The 16,398-nt window shown below is 33.3% G+C and overlaps 1 protein-coding gene across 7 annotated transcripts; it reads left to right on the top strand.

Annotated features, from left to right (window-relative positions):
• Positions 1-848: 848 nt before the first annotated feature.
• Positions 849-9,483, top strand: LOC7463336 (protein DECREASED SIZE EXCLUSION LIMIT 1). 7 transcript variants are annotated; one of them, XM_024609074.2, is made up of 14 exons: positions 851-1,150; positions 1,235-1,297; positions 1,371-1,442; positions 1,550-1,606; positions 2,307-2,512; positions 3,446-3,501; positions 3,601-3,694; positions 4,472-4,538; positions 5,858-5,940; positions 6,014-6,105; positions 7,199-7,305; positions 7,681-7,752; positions 7,829-9,017; positions 9,111-9,483. In XM_024609074.2, the coding sequence occupies exons 1-12, from the start codon at positions 1,047-1,049 to the stop codon at positions 7,721-7,723; spliced, it is 1,044 nt and encodes a 347-aa protein (XP_024464842.1). In that variant the 5' UTR covers positions 851-1,046; the 3' UTR covers positions 7,724-7,752; positions 7,829-9,017; positions 9,111-9,483. The 7 variants fall into 7 exon arrangements, with proteins under 7 accessions (XP_052311879.1, XP_024464842.1, XP_024464843.1 ...); XM_024609075.2 differs by lacking the exon at positions 9,111-9,483 and having other exon boundaries at positions 7,829-7,892; positions 8,853-8,869; XM_024609073.2 differs by lacking the exon at positions 7,681-7,752 and having other exon boundaries at positions 852-1,150; positions 7,829-7,892; positions 8,863-9,017.
• Positions 9,484-16,398: the final 6,915 nt, after the last annotated feature.

Raw genomic sequence — 16,398 nt, 5'->3', positions numbered from 1 at the left:
CGTTTTTTTGACGGGAAGTGGTTTCCTGGAAATCTCTTTCCAAACTTTCATGTATTTGTTTGTCATTAGAAAAGTTAGTCAACGGAAAATACTTTCTAGTTAAAGAAAAATGTGGCTTGGTTTCCAGAAAAGTGTTTTCCTTTTATTTTGGGCGGAAAACACTTTATGGAAGTTGTGAAAAATTTAGAAATATCATATTATTTGCTGATTATATCAAATTTGGTTCTCAAACTTTTGATTGCTATATATATATATATATATATATATATATATATATATATATATATATATATTTTGTTTTGAATAATTTTTTTTCAATTTCATCCTTTAAAATTTGATTTTTATATTAACTTTGGTCCTTATTTTTATAATTATTATTTGCTTTTTCCTTATTATTTTTTAATTGAAATTTTTTATCTATCGAATTTGATTCTCATTCTTTTGATTGTTATTTATTTTATTTGAAATAATTTATGAAATAGTTATTATTATTGTTTTAATTTCTTCATCTTTAAATTTTTTATTTGTTAGATTTGATCTCTATTATTTTGATTATTATTTATTTTATTTGAGATAATTTATGATATTATATTTTTTTTTCAATTTCATTCTCATTCAACTTTTTAATTTATAAGATTTGTTTCTTATTATTTTAATAAACTTGAAAAAAATAAATTATTAATAAATTATTTTCTAGTTTATTTTTTGTAATATAACTAAATACCGAAAAATATTTTTAATTTATTTTTTAATATACTACCAAATAATAGCAGGAAATAATTTATTTTTCTATAATTTACTTTTTCAAAACTTAATTTTTTTAAAAAGACTACTTTCTAAGATACAATTAGAAAATCCGAGGACAAAAGCAAGCCCAAAATAAACCAAAACAAAAAATCTCAAAATATTTCAACCACGCCAGAAATTGAAGCAGCAGCGACAGCCAGAAACGCCGGAAACAACCACGGTGACTACGAGGCGGCTTCTCGAACAACGAATAATAATCTCTACCATTGCTACACCATACAGTATACAATAATCAAAGAATGAGCAAAAGGCCAGCACCTGATCCAGTTGCAGTCCTTAGAGGCCATCGCGCCTCTGTTATGGACGCTTCTTTCCATCCTTCTAAACCTTTGCTTTTCACCGGGTAGGATTTTCACTATTTTTTTTCCTTAAAAAAAAAATTATATAATGTTTTCACTTATCTATACATGTACGTATTTATTTGCAGTTCTACAGACGGAGAGTTACGGATTTGGGATACTGTACAGCATCGAACTGTATCATCTTCTCGGTATTCATTTTATTAATTAATTTTAAGCCTCTTTTTTCTGGGTATTTGATTGTTTATTTTGTATGGATTGAAGGGTGCATAGTGCGGCTCATGGGATAATATCTGTGGCTGCGAGTCCTTTGATTGGTGACAACAAAGTTATCAGGTATTTTTTTTTAATTATATTGTTTTCTTGATAATTTATTTACTTTTGAGGTTTGTGTAATGTTTTATGAGGTTTTTTTGGACGTATGGTTTTGATTTTTTTTGTAGCCAGGGTAGGGATGGAACTGTAAAGTGCTGGGATATTGACAATGGTGGTTTGTCGAGGTAGCAAGCTTTTCTTTGTATTTTTTTTTAATTGCCAGATGAATTATACATGGTGTGGTTTGTGATTTATCAGAGAATTTATGATTTTTTTTTATTTGTTTAAACCAGTTATGTGTGGCAATTAAGATTTCATTTTTAGATCTGTTTGCATGGTCCAGCAAACAAGATTGCTATCATTCTTCTTTTGAAGTGGCATTTTCTAATCTCTTTTATCATTTGAGTTTTGAGCCAACTAAACATGGTTGAAGATGCATGTCAAAATGTGTTTGTTTTGGCATAGTTCAACTCTGTTTTGGAAAATTTAGTGGACTAGTCATACTGGAAACAACTTATTAGTTTAGGCTTTTATCTCAAGTTAGAATGGGTAATTGTGTCTTTTATTATCCACTTTGTTGACTTTTATTGGAAAAAAACTTGACTAACGAATGTATCTTGTGGTAGTATTTGAATAATAACATCTAGCGAGACATTTGATGCCTGTGTCTATTCCCTTCTTTAAGCATTTGACGTTTCTTATCAGTATGATTGAAAATATTTAACAACCATGTATGTGTACGTGTATGTGTTTAGGCATTGGCATAAGTTGCTAGATCTTGGAAATTATACTGTCTGATTTGACCTTAGATGTCTCACATTACTTAATAATGATCAACATTGAATATTATCTTAAGCTAATCTCAGATTTTCTTTTACTTGACAGGGAACCTTCACTAACTATCAAAACAAACGCTTACCATTTTTGCAAGCTCTCTTTAGTGAAGAAGCCTAATTCTAGTGTGAGGCAAGGTGAAGGGCCAAATTATAAACATGAGAAGGATGATACAGAAACTGTTGATACCAATTCTCTGGGCAATAAAGGAATAAATTATGAAGAAGATCCAGTTGAGTGCTCCAACCCCCTTGAAGGTTTGCCCAACTTTTGACTCTTAATGTTGCTACTATGTGGGATGCTGTGAGACTTGATGCCTTTTACTTATTTATATATGCCTTAATTATTATACTGTTGCAAAGTTGGCAACCAACTCTGATTTAGTTGATGCCTTCTAACTAGAGATGAAATTCATTTTGAATGATACAGGTCTACAGCTGTTAGGATTTCTGATGTAGAGAATTATTAAATGGCAAAATAGCTGCAATGTTATTTGTCATCATTTGATTAAAAAAATATGCGGAAGAGACAAAATTAGCTTTGGAATTTAAACTTTTTAGGATTTTGGTTGCTAATTACCAGGATGAAGGAAAATAGTCTGTAACGCATCCTGAATGTGGTACCAGATGATGTTCTTGAGAGTCAATTATTATCTACTTATTACCTGAAAAAGGAGGAGGAGGAGGAGTGCTGGTTTTTTTATTTTTCAAGCCATGTGAAGGAGAATCTAGGACTTCTTTTCTTTAAGAAAATCAGAAATAAGAAGCAAAATTGGGGGTGTGTACTGGTTGTGTAAGTAAATTTGAAATATAATTATACCATCCTTTGAATATGGAAAGTAGCCCACTGCTTAAAACTGTTCAGTTTTGGGATTTGTTGTTGATGGAGTCGGGCTCAAGCAATGTGTTATTTTGTGGGTGATAATGTATAGTTTTGATCACCGACCACTTGTCTTTGGATCCAAATTCTCTAGTTTTCCATGGCAAACATTTTCAGTGCCATGAAAAAGATCACTCTTATTTTAAGAATTTTATGTGCAGAAGATCAGTCATTATGAAGTGACAAAGTGTTTTTAGATTTCCCAGGAAGTGATTGCTCCAGTATAATATTTTTTATTTTATTTTCTCTGTATTGGTCTTTGTTGCTGCATAATTTCTTGTTATAAGGATTAACAAATTGATGTGTATCAGATTTGCATGCTGATGGATCAAAGTACATTGCTGTGGCAGGGGAGCAGTCTTCCGAGGTCAACAGGCATACATAGAGTATTGTTTGCCATATAATTACTACTTTGAATCTTTGGTTGCCCAGTTGCTCATAATTTCTGTATTTCAAATATGTAAAGGTTGAGATATGGGATCTGAATACTGCAGAAAGGCTTGCACGATTACCTCAAAGCTGCATTGGTGGTTCATCTAATATTTCTACTAACAAAAGAGGTTTGTTTCTGCCAATATATGAATTTTGAAGAATGGTAATACGGCATAAATATTTGGATCACCTTCTCCAAAGTAACTTGATAATGCTGTATTGCTAATAAGATATGCAGTCTAGCTTCTAAACTGAGAGAAAGATAATAGTTTAATTTATTGTTTGTGGAACAATTTTCTAAGAGGAGTGTTCTTTTTTGGAGAGTGTAGATGGTATTATAGTTTCTCAAATCAACCATCATCCAAACTTGTGTCTATTCATATCTTTTCTTGGGTTTTATGATTGATGAAAAGGAACCTGTATTTTAATTGGCAAGTGAGAAATACCTTATTGTTTTTACAGTTAATTTATAAGGAATTGTTTCTTGGGATTTTAAAATGGATCTTGATCATAGAGTCTCCTTTTTATGCATCAATGGCCTACCGAGGGATTATTGTCCAATTGTGATCCATTTTTATTCCAATAATAGAAATTTTATCCATGTCATCAGATGCCTTTTTATGCGTGGACAGAAAAACATATTTATTATGTGTGATCATGTTGGATATGAAATTATATCAGTGCTATCACAAGTCTTAATAGTAGGGACGTGACCCCACATATTGATAATTACAATAGAAATGGTAGAAAAAGAAAAGAAAATTTCATAGCAGAACTTCCAGTGGTTAAATACACAATTAGATTGGATATCATCACTATCATAGGGATTTCTGTATTATAAAGTATTACATGCCTTATTCTACATATAGACATCAACAAAGTTGTTACCAAGTGTTTATTTGCAGGAATGTGCATGGCAGTTCAAGCATTTCTACCATCAGAATCACAGGGATTTCTGTATATCTTGGTTGGGTATATACTTCTCCTTTCTCTTCTTCTTAAATCTTAACTGAGTACCTTAGTAGTTTGGCATGTTTAAAGTTTTGTAACTTACTAGAAGTCATATTGCTCGTTTTTCCTATGAATCAAAACTTTTGGGATTCTACATATGTTATTCATTAAGCAATATTCTTCCTTGTGCACACAAAATGATAATTACGAAAGGTGAAATTTTGAGGCTTGATGGTGTGCATCTATGATGAAGAATTGATCTAGGGATTATCTACTGTCTTGAGTGATGATTCAGAGGATCAAGTTGATCAAATAGCTAGGTTTTTGAAAGGATTAGGAAATAATTTTAACAGTGGTAATTTGTGAAAAAGAAAATTGTGTGGAAACAAATTCACAACTGTGAATGATTCACAAGATTTGATTTTTGAATGAATGAATAATTCTTTTGTTTTAGATTTGATTTGCAACTAATTGTACTACAAATAAGCGTATTACTTCAGAAATCCTAGGATTTCAAATTCATTTTCCCTTCATTACTGTCACCATTCCACATCAAATTAATCTCTTATAAGAGATTATAGAAACAAAACAAAACTTCGTTGATTGTCTAAAGGAAGAGGTAGCTTTTAAAAGAATAAAAGAGTAGCCTGAATCCTCTAAAATCGAAGAGAAAATTGAATTTGTTAATCAACAAATTCTACAAGAAATTTGTGCTGAAGTTCCAAATGCTTTTTGGAATAGAAAACAACACATGGTTAGTCTACCATATGAATCAGATTTTAATGAGAGAAATAACTTAACCAATGCCCAGCCATTGTTATGAATGCCCGTCACTTGCAAATCTGCAAAAAAGAATAGAGGAATTCTTGCAAAAAAGTCCTATATGCAAAAGCCTTAGCCCATGGAGTTGGCAAGCATTTTATGTAGAAAATGTTGTAGAACTAGAAAGGGGAGTTTCATGGTAAAATAATTATATAATTCTCTGGGCTGTTCTATTCTTCTCGAGTAGACTTGTTTTTTGAGGTACATGAATGTGCAAATAAATGTTTTATTGGTGAAAAATCATATAAAAGAACGTTATATAGGTTCCTCCAAAAAATTGAGTGCAGATTAACAATTAGTGGAGTGAGAATTCACCACTCAACATTTCTTATAACCAATTAGATTTGAATTAAATTTGTCTCCTTCAGGTCTTTAACATTTAAATCATAGCTAAAGGAGTATCAAGTCCCTTAAAGTGAAATGAAACTACTGAATTTTTATCTTACCTTTTGTTGGTTGTCCGTTATGAGTTCAATTTCTGTACTGTAATTGTGTTTCCTTCTCCCTGCTTGTGGCAGTTATGAGGATGGTTCCATGCTTTTGTGGGATATGCGAAATCCAGGGGCTTTTGTAAATTCTGTTAAGTTCCATACAGAGCCAGGTAGGACCTCATATCAGGAGGCCTCTCACCTTTTCCCCACTACTAAGTTGAATATTTGCATGTCTGTCTGCAGTTCTAAGCCTATGCGTCGATGGGTTGTGCAGTGGGGGCATTTCAGGAGCCGCTGATGACAAAATTGCCCTATATAGTTTGGATGTTTCTGTGGTAATTTTCTTCGTTCGTGATTCATGAAGTTCATCTACTCGTATAATATTTCACTTCTTGGCATGTGAAAGTTCTGCAAGTGATGGATGTAATTTTTTTTTTATATGACCTTTCTTTTGGTACAAGTTTGAGCAATCATGTGCTTTTAATTTTTTTCTGGATTTGCGGGTTATGACAAAATTCATTGATCATTTTTTCTGCTTTTCGTATTATTGACCATAATAATTCAGACCATCAATTTTCTTTTTTGGTTGACAACATATGACACCTATGCCCCTCTGTCTATGTGCGCATCATGGTTTTGGTGCGGTCTGCCTCATTTCAATGTTGGCAGCTTTCCTGTTTACATTGAACAGAAGGATGAGCTTCCTCCCTTTCCTATAAACAGCCTTTTCACAAGTGACATTATTATATTTATAATGGTCAGATATAGTATGAACTGGTTTTGAGAAGAAACTTGGTTTACCACAGGTTGGTAAAACAAATGAATAGAATATGCTTTGTTTTTTATTGTAATTTCGGAACAGCTCTAGTTTCACAGCAGTAAGATAAATCATGTGGTATTTGAAAAAACGATAATATTCCCTATAGGTATTGGCTATTGAATCTTGCATCGTTACTTTGACTATGTTTTGATAGGTAATATGTTCTGAGCTCAAATTGATCTCTTATAAGTTCGTAAAGATCCATCATGAGTTGCTTGTGGAAGTCATAGGAAGATATATTAAAAGAAAGGATGTTACAAAATTATACAAAACTCATCAAACCTAACTCAGCAACTTCTGTCAATTGAGGTGATTATCTTTATTTTGATTTTTAGCAACTCAGAACACAAAATATATCAGTGACCAAAATTGTGATCAGTAATAATACATGTACCAGCTTGTACAGTGCGGGATCCTAGTTTTCTTATTTCTCATGTGTTGCCTTTGATGCCAGAGTAAGGATATATAACTATTGCAAAAGATATTCTTTTGTTTTCTCTTTCCACAAACATTTATTCTTAATTCCAGCTGATTGATTTGCTGATTTCTGTACACATTTTAGGTGTCGTTATCTAACTTCAAATTGAATTGTCCATTATTTAATTCAGGGTTCTTGTGTGATGAAGAAAGAGATTAGCTTGGAACGACCTGGTGTATCAGGCACCTCAATTCGACCAGATAGCAAAATTGCTGCCACTGCTGGTTGGGACCACAGGTCAGTAAAACAAATGAATAGAATATGCTTCTTTTTTGTTGTAATTTTGGGACAGCTCTAGTTTCACAGCTATAAGGTAAATCATGTAGTCTTAGGAAAAAACAATAATATTCCCTATAGGTATTGGCTATTGAATCTTGCATCTTTACTTTGACTATGTTTTGATAGGTAATATGTTCTGAGCTCAAATTGATCTCATATAAGTCCTTAAAGATCCATTGTGAGTTGCTTGTGGAAGTCACAGGAAGATATATTCAAACAAAGGATGTTCATCGATAGATTTAAAATATTGGAATACAAAATTATACAAAACTCATTAAACCTAACTCAGCAACTTCTGTCAATTGAGTTGATTATATTTATTTTGATTTTTAGCAACTCGGAACACAATATATATCAGCAACTTGCACTAATATGAGAACATATCAGCGACCAAAATTATGATCGGTAATAATACATATACCAGCTCGTACAGTGTGGGGTCCTAGTTTTCTTATTTCTCATGTGTTTCCTTTGATGCCAGAGTCAGGATATATAACTATCGCAAAGGAAATGCTTTGGCTATACTGAAGTATCACCATGCTACGGTATTTAAATCCAAATTCCTAGTAGCAACAATGTCACCTTTTTTTTTTCAGTAACGATTATGTAATCCAGGGCTTGGCACCCTTTTACTCAATTCTTTATTTCAATGTGAGAATGGAATCTCTGGTCATCACTATCTTTTTATCTTGTTCAATTTGACTTTCCATACTTGCGTGAATGTGTGTCATGCTTATTAGATGTTTCTTGTGTCTTGACTTGCTTTGTAGAGTTGTTGAACTTCCTGTTAGTTACTCTTTAATTGAACACTCCCTTATATGGTAAGCTTTTTCTCTCAAAAATAAAATTACTTTTGCTTGGAACTTTGTCCATATGACAGTGTGCAATCTTTCTTACGGTGACCAAAGCTAACAGGGGAATGCATCATTGATGAAAACACCTTGAAACTTTCAACGGATAGGAGCCTAAATTGATAGAAAAATTTATCTTCTTAGAATCAACTTAACAATGCCCAGTATCCTATCCTCAAGACATATATGCCCATTTGGAGAAAATAACCCACAAGAGACCACAATGTACTTTATCTATAGATTGTTCTCTTCATGCTCAACCAAACTAAGCAATCACTGGATACCTCATTCACAGGACTTCATCTAATTGCTAAATATTGTGTGATTGAAGAAGAAAAAATATATCGAACTCATAGAACAGGCCACCCCTGTTTTGTTGCATGGCATATTATGTTTTATCAGATTTTCAGCAGCATAGTAGAGGGCTTTCTTTAGCAATAACAGTGAAAATAGGAAAGAGATATTTGTGCGCCATGATATATAATGAATTTGATCCCTCTATTTTTCACCAAGATGTCAATTTCTATCTTCAAGAAGCCTTTTTTTAGTTTTAACTTGATTTTGGGTAATGTATGGTCCTCCTAACGGTTTACTCTGGCAGAACTTCTTACTGCTGTTACATCTATGAAAGGATACATAATACATTTATTGCAGTGCAATGCAGTTACATATTCAACCGATTGCAAGTTAATGGCTTCTGCTTCAGAAGACACAACAATTGCATTGTGGGAACTGTATCCTCCCCAAACTTGAGACGACATGGTATTTATGTATGCTAATCCAACATGGACCCATAGTTACAAGTTTTCTCAAGCAGGGGTATGGCATTGTTCTTTTCCTTAATTTCTGTTCGTGCTATGGAAAGCATTGAAAGATTGTCCTTTTATCTTCATTTTTTTGGTATTCTTGTAGAGATGAAGAATCAATTGCCTGTTGCATGTCTCCATCTATGGCGGTTATAGAGAATTGTACGGTAAACAAGCATTTGAAGTTCTTATGGGCTGAAAACAACTTAATTTGGCACCATCTCCATTGTGGAATGCTGTTGCGATATACTTTTAGGATGTCAAAATGTGTCAAAGCGGCATTAATAGCATTCCTAGGTGAAAACCCCGAGATCATGAGTTTTTGTCCATCACCAAATACATAGTTTGATCTCATACCAGGAGACCCAATGGATTTCCTATTGATTCCAGTAAAGGACACTGGGTGGTGTTAACTTGCCCCTTGCAAAGAATTAAAGCAATGTTCTCATCACAATCTTAATATATTCACTGTTTTTTCACTTCTTAGTCATCATTACTATAATTTTCATGATTTTTTTTTATTATGGTTTATTTGCATTTTAGAAACTATAATTTTCTCGGAATTACAAGGTTTGCCGGGGAGTTGGTGAGCAGGGATTAGTGTAATCAATTCATTATATTAGATAGCTTCGTTGATGTCAATTGAATGTCATGCTCCAAGTAATAAACTATAATTCATTATTTACACATTTCTTTTCTAATAATTGAGTGATGCTATATATGTGATTGTTTATTTTTGTATTATAATATGCTTTTCAAATTGATTTTCGCCTGAAAAATCATTAAATTGATGCTTGCTTAGGTGTTTTTAGATGATTTTGAAGCGCTGATTTTTTTTAAAAAAATTTTTTTGATGCATTTTTAATTAAAAAATATTTTTGAAAAGCATCTTTAAATTCTCATTTTATTAGACATTTCTTTTCTAATAATTTTATCTTCAAGAAAAGCAAGGCCATTAGAATGATTCTGGCCATGAAGACCTTCTAAACTATTGTTTGTTTTGATTTTTTTTTTAATTATAATATTTAAATTATTCAGTGTTCAGATTAGGAATCCCTCTATTAGAATTATATCACTATGCATGGCGAGCTATCACAAATTCATCCCATGTAAATCTTAGATCTAACCATCACTAGATTTTGGTGTTCAAAGACTTGAAATCTTTGAATTTATAAATTAAAACTCAAAATTTAATAGAGGGTTTCCTGGTCCAAACATGATTCATGTACTAATTTCTTTTTATTTTTTTATTTTTTTTAAAAAAAAATCGGTATAAATCAAAATGCTTTGATAACTCAAGAGTTCTCTATATGCTTTAGCCAATAATCTTGGATAAGAAAAAGTTAAGTAATACCAATATAAAAAAAAGGCAAAATCGTCATGTTATTATTTAGCCAATAATATGAAAGTGAAACTTTGGCGGGACGTTCCACAAATTACTTAGATATCTCTTCCCAACATTAATTTGTCCTGGTCACAATTTGTTCTCTAAAATTATTAGTTGAGACACAAGCAATCTCTCTCGCTACTTGAAGTATATAAGCCGGCACTCAAAATATTCATCGGGATAAAATTAATTTATAATAAAAAGATATTGAAGACGTGCACAATCCTTTTCGATATCTTTTTTTTTCTTCTTCTTATTATTATTATTATTAATATGGTTATTCAAGTCAGCTTGTGCACACCTCGAAAATTCTACGGATTTTGAAGTTAACGACCATATAAGCCTTTAATGACCTTGAGGAGACTCGAACTCGTGATCATTGAGGAGCTAACCCAAAACCTGATTAATTGAGCTACCCCTCAGGATTTCTTTTAAATATCCTTGATATATAAGAAGGTGACAGGTCAAAATATTCTTCAGGACACATAATTGCCATGAATTCTCCAAGATGGCTTCTACTAAGCTTTTTATTTCTTTTAAGCAATGTGTCAACCTAGCGGTTAAGCATACCAATCCTCTTGTTTTTGCGTTTCAAAAGCACTTTTAAAAGAATTTAATTTTTTTTTTACTTTAAATTAATATTTTTTTAGTGTTTTCGAATCATTTTGATCCGTTGATATCAAAAATGATTTAAAAAAACATTATTTTGATGTATTTTCAAGTGAAAAGCATCTTTGAAAAGCAACCGCAACCACACTCCCAAATGGACACAGACGCTTTTAGAAAGATCTAGTGAAATAGCATCCACCTCCGGCTTAGATTTAAGAAATTTTATTACAACCAAACTCTTGACCACTTCAACTTCATGCCCGAAAGATACACCACTTTTCAACCAAAATATGTGATCAATTTTAAGTATTGGGGCGGTGAAAATGCTAGTTTTAGTTTTTGGCATTTTTACTGTGTATAAAATCACTGTTCATTCTTTTACAAATCATTGTGTATTGGAGCAGTGAATTTTTTTTAAAAAAATTTCCATTTGATCCTCGAACTTTTTCTTTGCACAATTAAGTCCATTTGAGCCACAATTAGCACCTAATTATATGTTTTTTTGGAGAGAGGGTTAAATTAAAAGATAGAGAACTGAAATAAAAAATACAAGTAAAATAGGTGGTACTTTCAAATTAGTTTGTGAAGTATGTTTTAGTCCAACTTTTTTTTGCTTATAAGGTGACTGATACCAAACTTTATTTTTTTTTATTTTTCAGTTCTTTTTTTTCATGGGAGGAGAGAGAGAAAAGAGTCGTTAGGTTCCGGTGAAGAGAAAGAAAGTTGTTTATTGGTGACGATTCCAACCACTAAATATTTTAAAATTGGTGTGAACGAATTCCACGAAGTGAGGGGAGTCTTATGGTGGTTATTTTAAACTTCAATGTAGCCTAAAAACCATATCTAGGTCAAGGATGCAATATTTTTTCTCGGTTTGATTTAGTGGTTTGGATTTTTTTTGGTTTAATATGTTGATAGGTTGGTTTCTTGGTGTTCTAAATGTGTCTTTATGGTTGAATGGGTTGGAAAACGAGATTTTTGGGCAGAAAACCTGTAGGCCCGATTTTCCAACCACCACAGTAGTGGCTGGAATTTGGGTTGGTAAACGACACGTCGTCTACCACAACGGGCGGCGTGTTGTCTGCCTATTTTTTCCCAAAACAAATAGGGGCAGCCCTTCAAAAAATTAAAAAATAATAGTAGGTCCAGGTTTGCGAGTCTAGGCTTTGTATTTAAATTTTTTTCATTTAATATATTTTTTAAAAAAATTAAATATTTTTTTTAATTAATATCCCTACTATATTATTTTTTGTTTTTTTATAACAATTATTATTTTTTTAATTATATTTATGAAGTTAGTATAATTTATCTATTTTTTTATATGTATTTCTGATAAATTAAGAATGTTTATTAGGTGTCAATTATTTGATGGAGCTTCTTTCGAAAGTGATACTCTAAGTAGAATATATTTTGGTCGTGATGCTCTTCTTGGAAGCTACTATTTGGGATATGAAGTTGATTTTCAAAAGGTTTGGTAGAGCAACATCATATTCTCTAATAGGCTTAAAGATCCTTACAGAATCAGCGAGTAAACTCCAAAAATAAAATAAGAAAAATGTTTGCATGTACTTTATTTTGCTCTTAATAAAATTTAATAAATGTAGTTTGACTGAAGGGCCACCTTAAGATAATAATTCCTTATCTATTTAATTTCTTTTCAAGAATGGAATGCGACAACCAATGAACAGTCTATTTACTATGGTTAAATTTTAAAAAGTTGGTATAATTCCTTTATCTGTTTAATGTATTGATTTCTTTTATTTAGCCACCAAGGGATTACATAAAGCTGCACAGTAAGAGATATAGATCAAGCACAAGCATAAAAAGAAGGTGAGTGAATTCCACAAATACTATGAGAAAGCCTAGAAGGTCTTTTTTGTTCCTACATCTTTTTTTTTTCTTTCTTGAATTTATGTTTTTTTAATATGAGTGTTTGTTTTTTGTGGTTGGATGGGGGAACATGCATTGGGTGTTATGGGTGATGAATCCAAATTTAACGAGCCTAAAAAAACCTCTAAAAATCCCAAAAACCCTTAAAAGATCCAAAAACATTCATATAGGCTCGGGATACCACGCTCGAACCCAACTTTTACCAAGGTACATGGGCTTGGACAAGGAAGCCCGGGCCCACCATCTAGGCACACACCCACTAATTGGCGTGTTGGGAATGGCATGCTCAACCTTACTAGGCATGCTTTTTTTTTTTCCCATAACCCCATGCGGATCTCTTAGTATTTTATATTGGTCAAAAACGTATTGTTTTGAGTAGAATACAACTCAAAATATCATAAAGGTGAGATTACATTTCAGTCCCCCTTCTCTAAAAAAATAACAAAACTCATGGGTTACAAATACAACATGAATCTTTCACATTCAAGGTTCAAAATCTCTCCTTTCTACACTTTCAACATATATATTTTCAGAGTCTATCTCTCTAAAATATCATTGCACTTTCTCTCTCTATAAAGTTACTAACTTAAGCATCGAAGAGTCCCTACATCCATCAAATGAGACCTTTTGTAGGTTCTAGCTACTAGTCATCTTGGCTTACTAGGCACCACTTGCTACCAGCTTCTAACCACCTAGGCTTTCCATATTAAGTCATCAAATACCTTGACTAGATAGAATGGATCAGATTGTTTAAACTAAGAGATTAATCAATTATCCAACACATCAACCTTATTCCTAAGCATTTTGGATCTTAGGATTCATCAATTGGTGTTGTCTGTGGAAAACTAATAAAAAAGCTATCAAATTCTAAAACTTGTTTTTTAAAATTTCCAAGTCATTCCATGGCACACAATTAAGACATTTAGGTCAGAATGCAGGATAAATTTACCCCGTTACCACGAACACTTCTACCCAGTCGGACTTTCAATAACTCACCAGTCAGGTACAACTCCTCACTCAAACCGTGTTAGCAACCTAAGGGCAAAATGAGACCTTACCACCCAAACAAGTCTTGACACCCTTAGTAACACACAATGTTATTGCCACCATCTGCACTAGGCGCCTCGTAGACGATTATACTACCCAAAAGAGATTAAATATAATGACAATCATGAAAGTCTCTCAATGGGTCACTCGTGCCATGACGATACCTATGTATAAAGGCGGTACTCCAAACATCTTCCCTCTAGCTATCGTGAGATGGACACAGTTACCGTAATCATCGTTCCATGCCAAACTTTTTAGGCTCATGAGAGCCTAACAAACAAAGAACTAAGAGAAAGTATGTACATGAGCATATCCAGGAGAATGACTACATCCCCTATAAATGGAGGCGTTATTCCTTGTTTAGATGAGTATTGAACAATTGACTCTTTAAGGACTATATTTCTATAAAAATAAGTATGGACAACTATAATGGCCTGATCAACCCGAAGGAGCATGTATAAAATGTATATGGTAGCTTAGAGTTATTCATCCAGGATAATGACTCAATATGCAAAATCCTCCCCACAACCTTCTATGGGTTTACGCATACCCAATAAGAGAGTGAGTCTACATGGACATATTTAAAGAGGTTCAATGAGGAAATGCTCAAGGTGAAAGAATTGCTTGAGTTAGTAGTCTTAAAGGCCTTGATAAGAGGGGTAAGAGAACATGCTTTCTAGATTTATGCCTTACTAAACAGAAGCTTGCTCAATGTGAAGCAAATCATGAAAAATCACATACGGATGAAAGAGGTCAGTTTGCTATGACATGGGCCTCATTGTTTTTACAAGAACAACTAGCATGAAAGACCTTTAAAGTGAAATCATTCTTCTAGTAGCAATGAAAGCTAAAAAAAGAACCTTGAGGGATCAACCCATGGTCATTTGGTGTATCATAAGGATCACTCATTCAAAGTTATTGGGGCAATCAAAGTAAACACATTAGCACCGTCTTTAAGACATGTTCCTCTTAAGAACCTCTCTTATACCTATTACTCAAATCACCTCAATAAAAATGTAACTTTATTTTTTAAATAAAAATAATGTATCTTTGTCATACATTTCCTTACTACAGATCTCTAGTGGGGGCTTTCAAACACCTTTCAATGAATGATTGACTTGATCTCTCTAGTGCAATAACAGCACTCTTCTTAAAGGGGATTAACTTGGTCTCCCTAGAGTAATAGCATTATAATCTCCAAAGGGTGGGTATGAGATCTCCCTATTATAATGGCATATTCTCTTGGTAATGCCTAATGGCCTATCACAAATTCACCAAGGGTTGATCTTGGATCCCTCATTCTTCAAGTGATGCCAAAAGGCCTCTCACCAATTCACCAGGGGTTGATCTCGGATCCCCTATTCTCCAATACACTCTCGGACTAGCATATTCTCTAGGTGATGCGCAAGGGTCTCTCACCAATTCGCTGAGGGTTGATCTCAGACCCCCCCAATTCTCTAGTGTAGTCTTGGACTGATACGTTTTCCGAGTGATACCAAAAGGCCTCTCACTAATTTGCTAGGGATTGATCTTGATATCTCACCTCTCCAATGCAGTATTAGGCTGGCACCACTCTCTAGTGAGGGGCTTTCATGTCTTATACCATCCTAGGAAGGTCATATACCTTTCACACACCATTGACCACTCTTCAGTAGAGGGCTCTTAAGCCCTCATGCCATCGATAAGAAGGTTATAGACCTTTCAGTCTTCGATAAGATCTTTGCTCAATTAAGGTTTTTCATGCCCCATGCCATCCTATGGATATTATATACCTCTCACACGTGCGACCACTCTCCAAGGGTTCGTCCCCTCCACCCCATAGAAATTTTTGCAAGCCCCTAGAAAATGAATGAATGAATTTAAGTAATTGAAGAAAAGGCCATTAGTGAGGCATGAAATTCTTAACTTGAAGAAAATGTCATAAGTAAAAAAAGAAGGACTAAGTGTATGAAGATGAGAGTATGGCCTAATATGAGAAACATAAAGAATTATGAACTAAATTAAAAAGACATAAATAAGTGAGGGATAAAAAAATAAGAAAAAAACTTGTTAGTTCTAGGAAGAAAAGGGGGCTGACGGCAGAAAACAAAAGAGAAGAGGGGGGAGCCACTTTCTTCTCTTTATCACTTTTCTCTTAAAGATCATATAGAGAGAAACACATGCAAACCAATTTTTAAGAGTGTTAGGGGGGTTTGAGTGAAGATTTAACATAAAAAACAAAACAAATTGAAGGGAGAATGAGAGTGGAAGCTGGCGGCAACATAAGAAAAATGAGGAGAGACCAAAAGATTTGAGGGAGAAGGAGCTTTGGGAAGTGAAAACACAGTTAGGAACAAACTTAACACCTTGCTAGATCAATTTCTAACACTTTTGGGTAAGTTTTATACAAAGATTTAAGTTCTTAAATTAGGGTTCTTGAGGGGATTTTTGGGGTAAATGAAAATTAAGGATGGATTGTGAA

Source organism: Populus trichocarpa, chromosome 9, assembly GCF_000002775.5.
Source record: "Populus trichocarpa isolate Nisqually-1 chromosome 9, P.trichocarpa_v4.1, whole genome shotgun sequence".
NCBI classification, from domain to species: Eukaryota; Viridiplantae; Streptophyta; class Magnoliopsida; order Malpighiales; family Salicaceae; genus Populus; species Populus trichocarpa.
The sequence above is the reverse complement of the archived record's forward strand: the minus strand, read 5'-3'. Positions and strand labels throughout refer to the sequence as shown.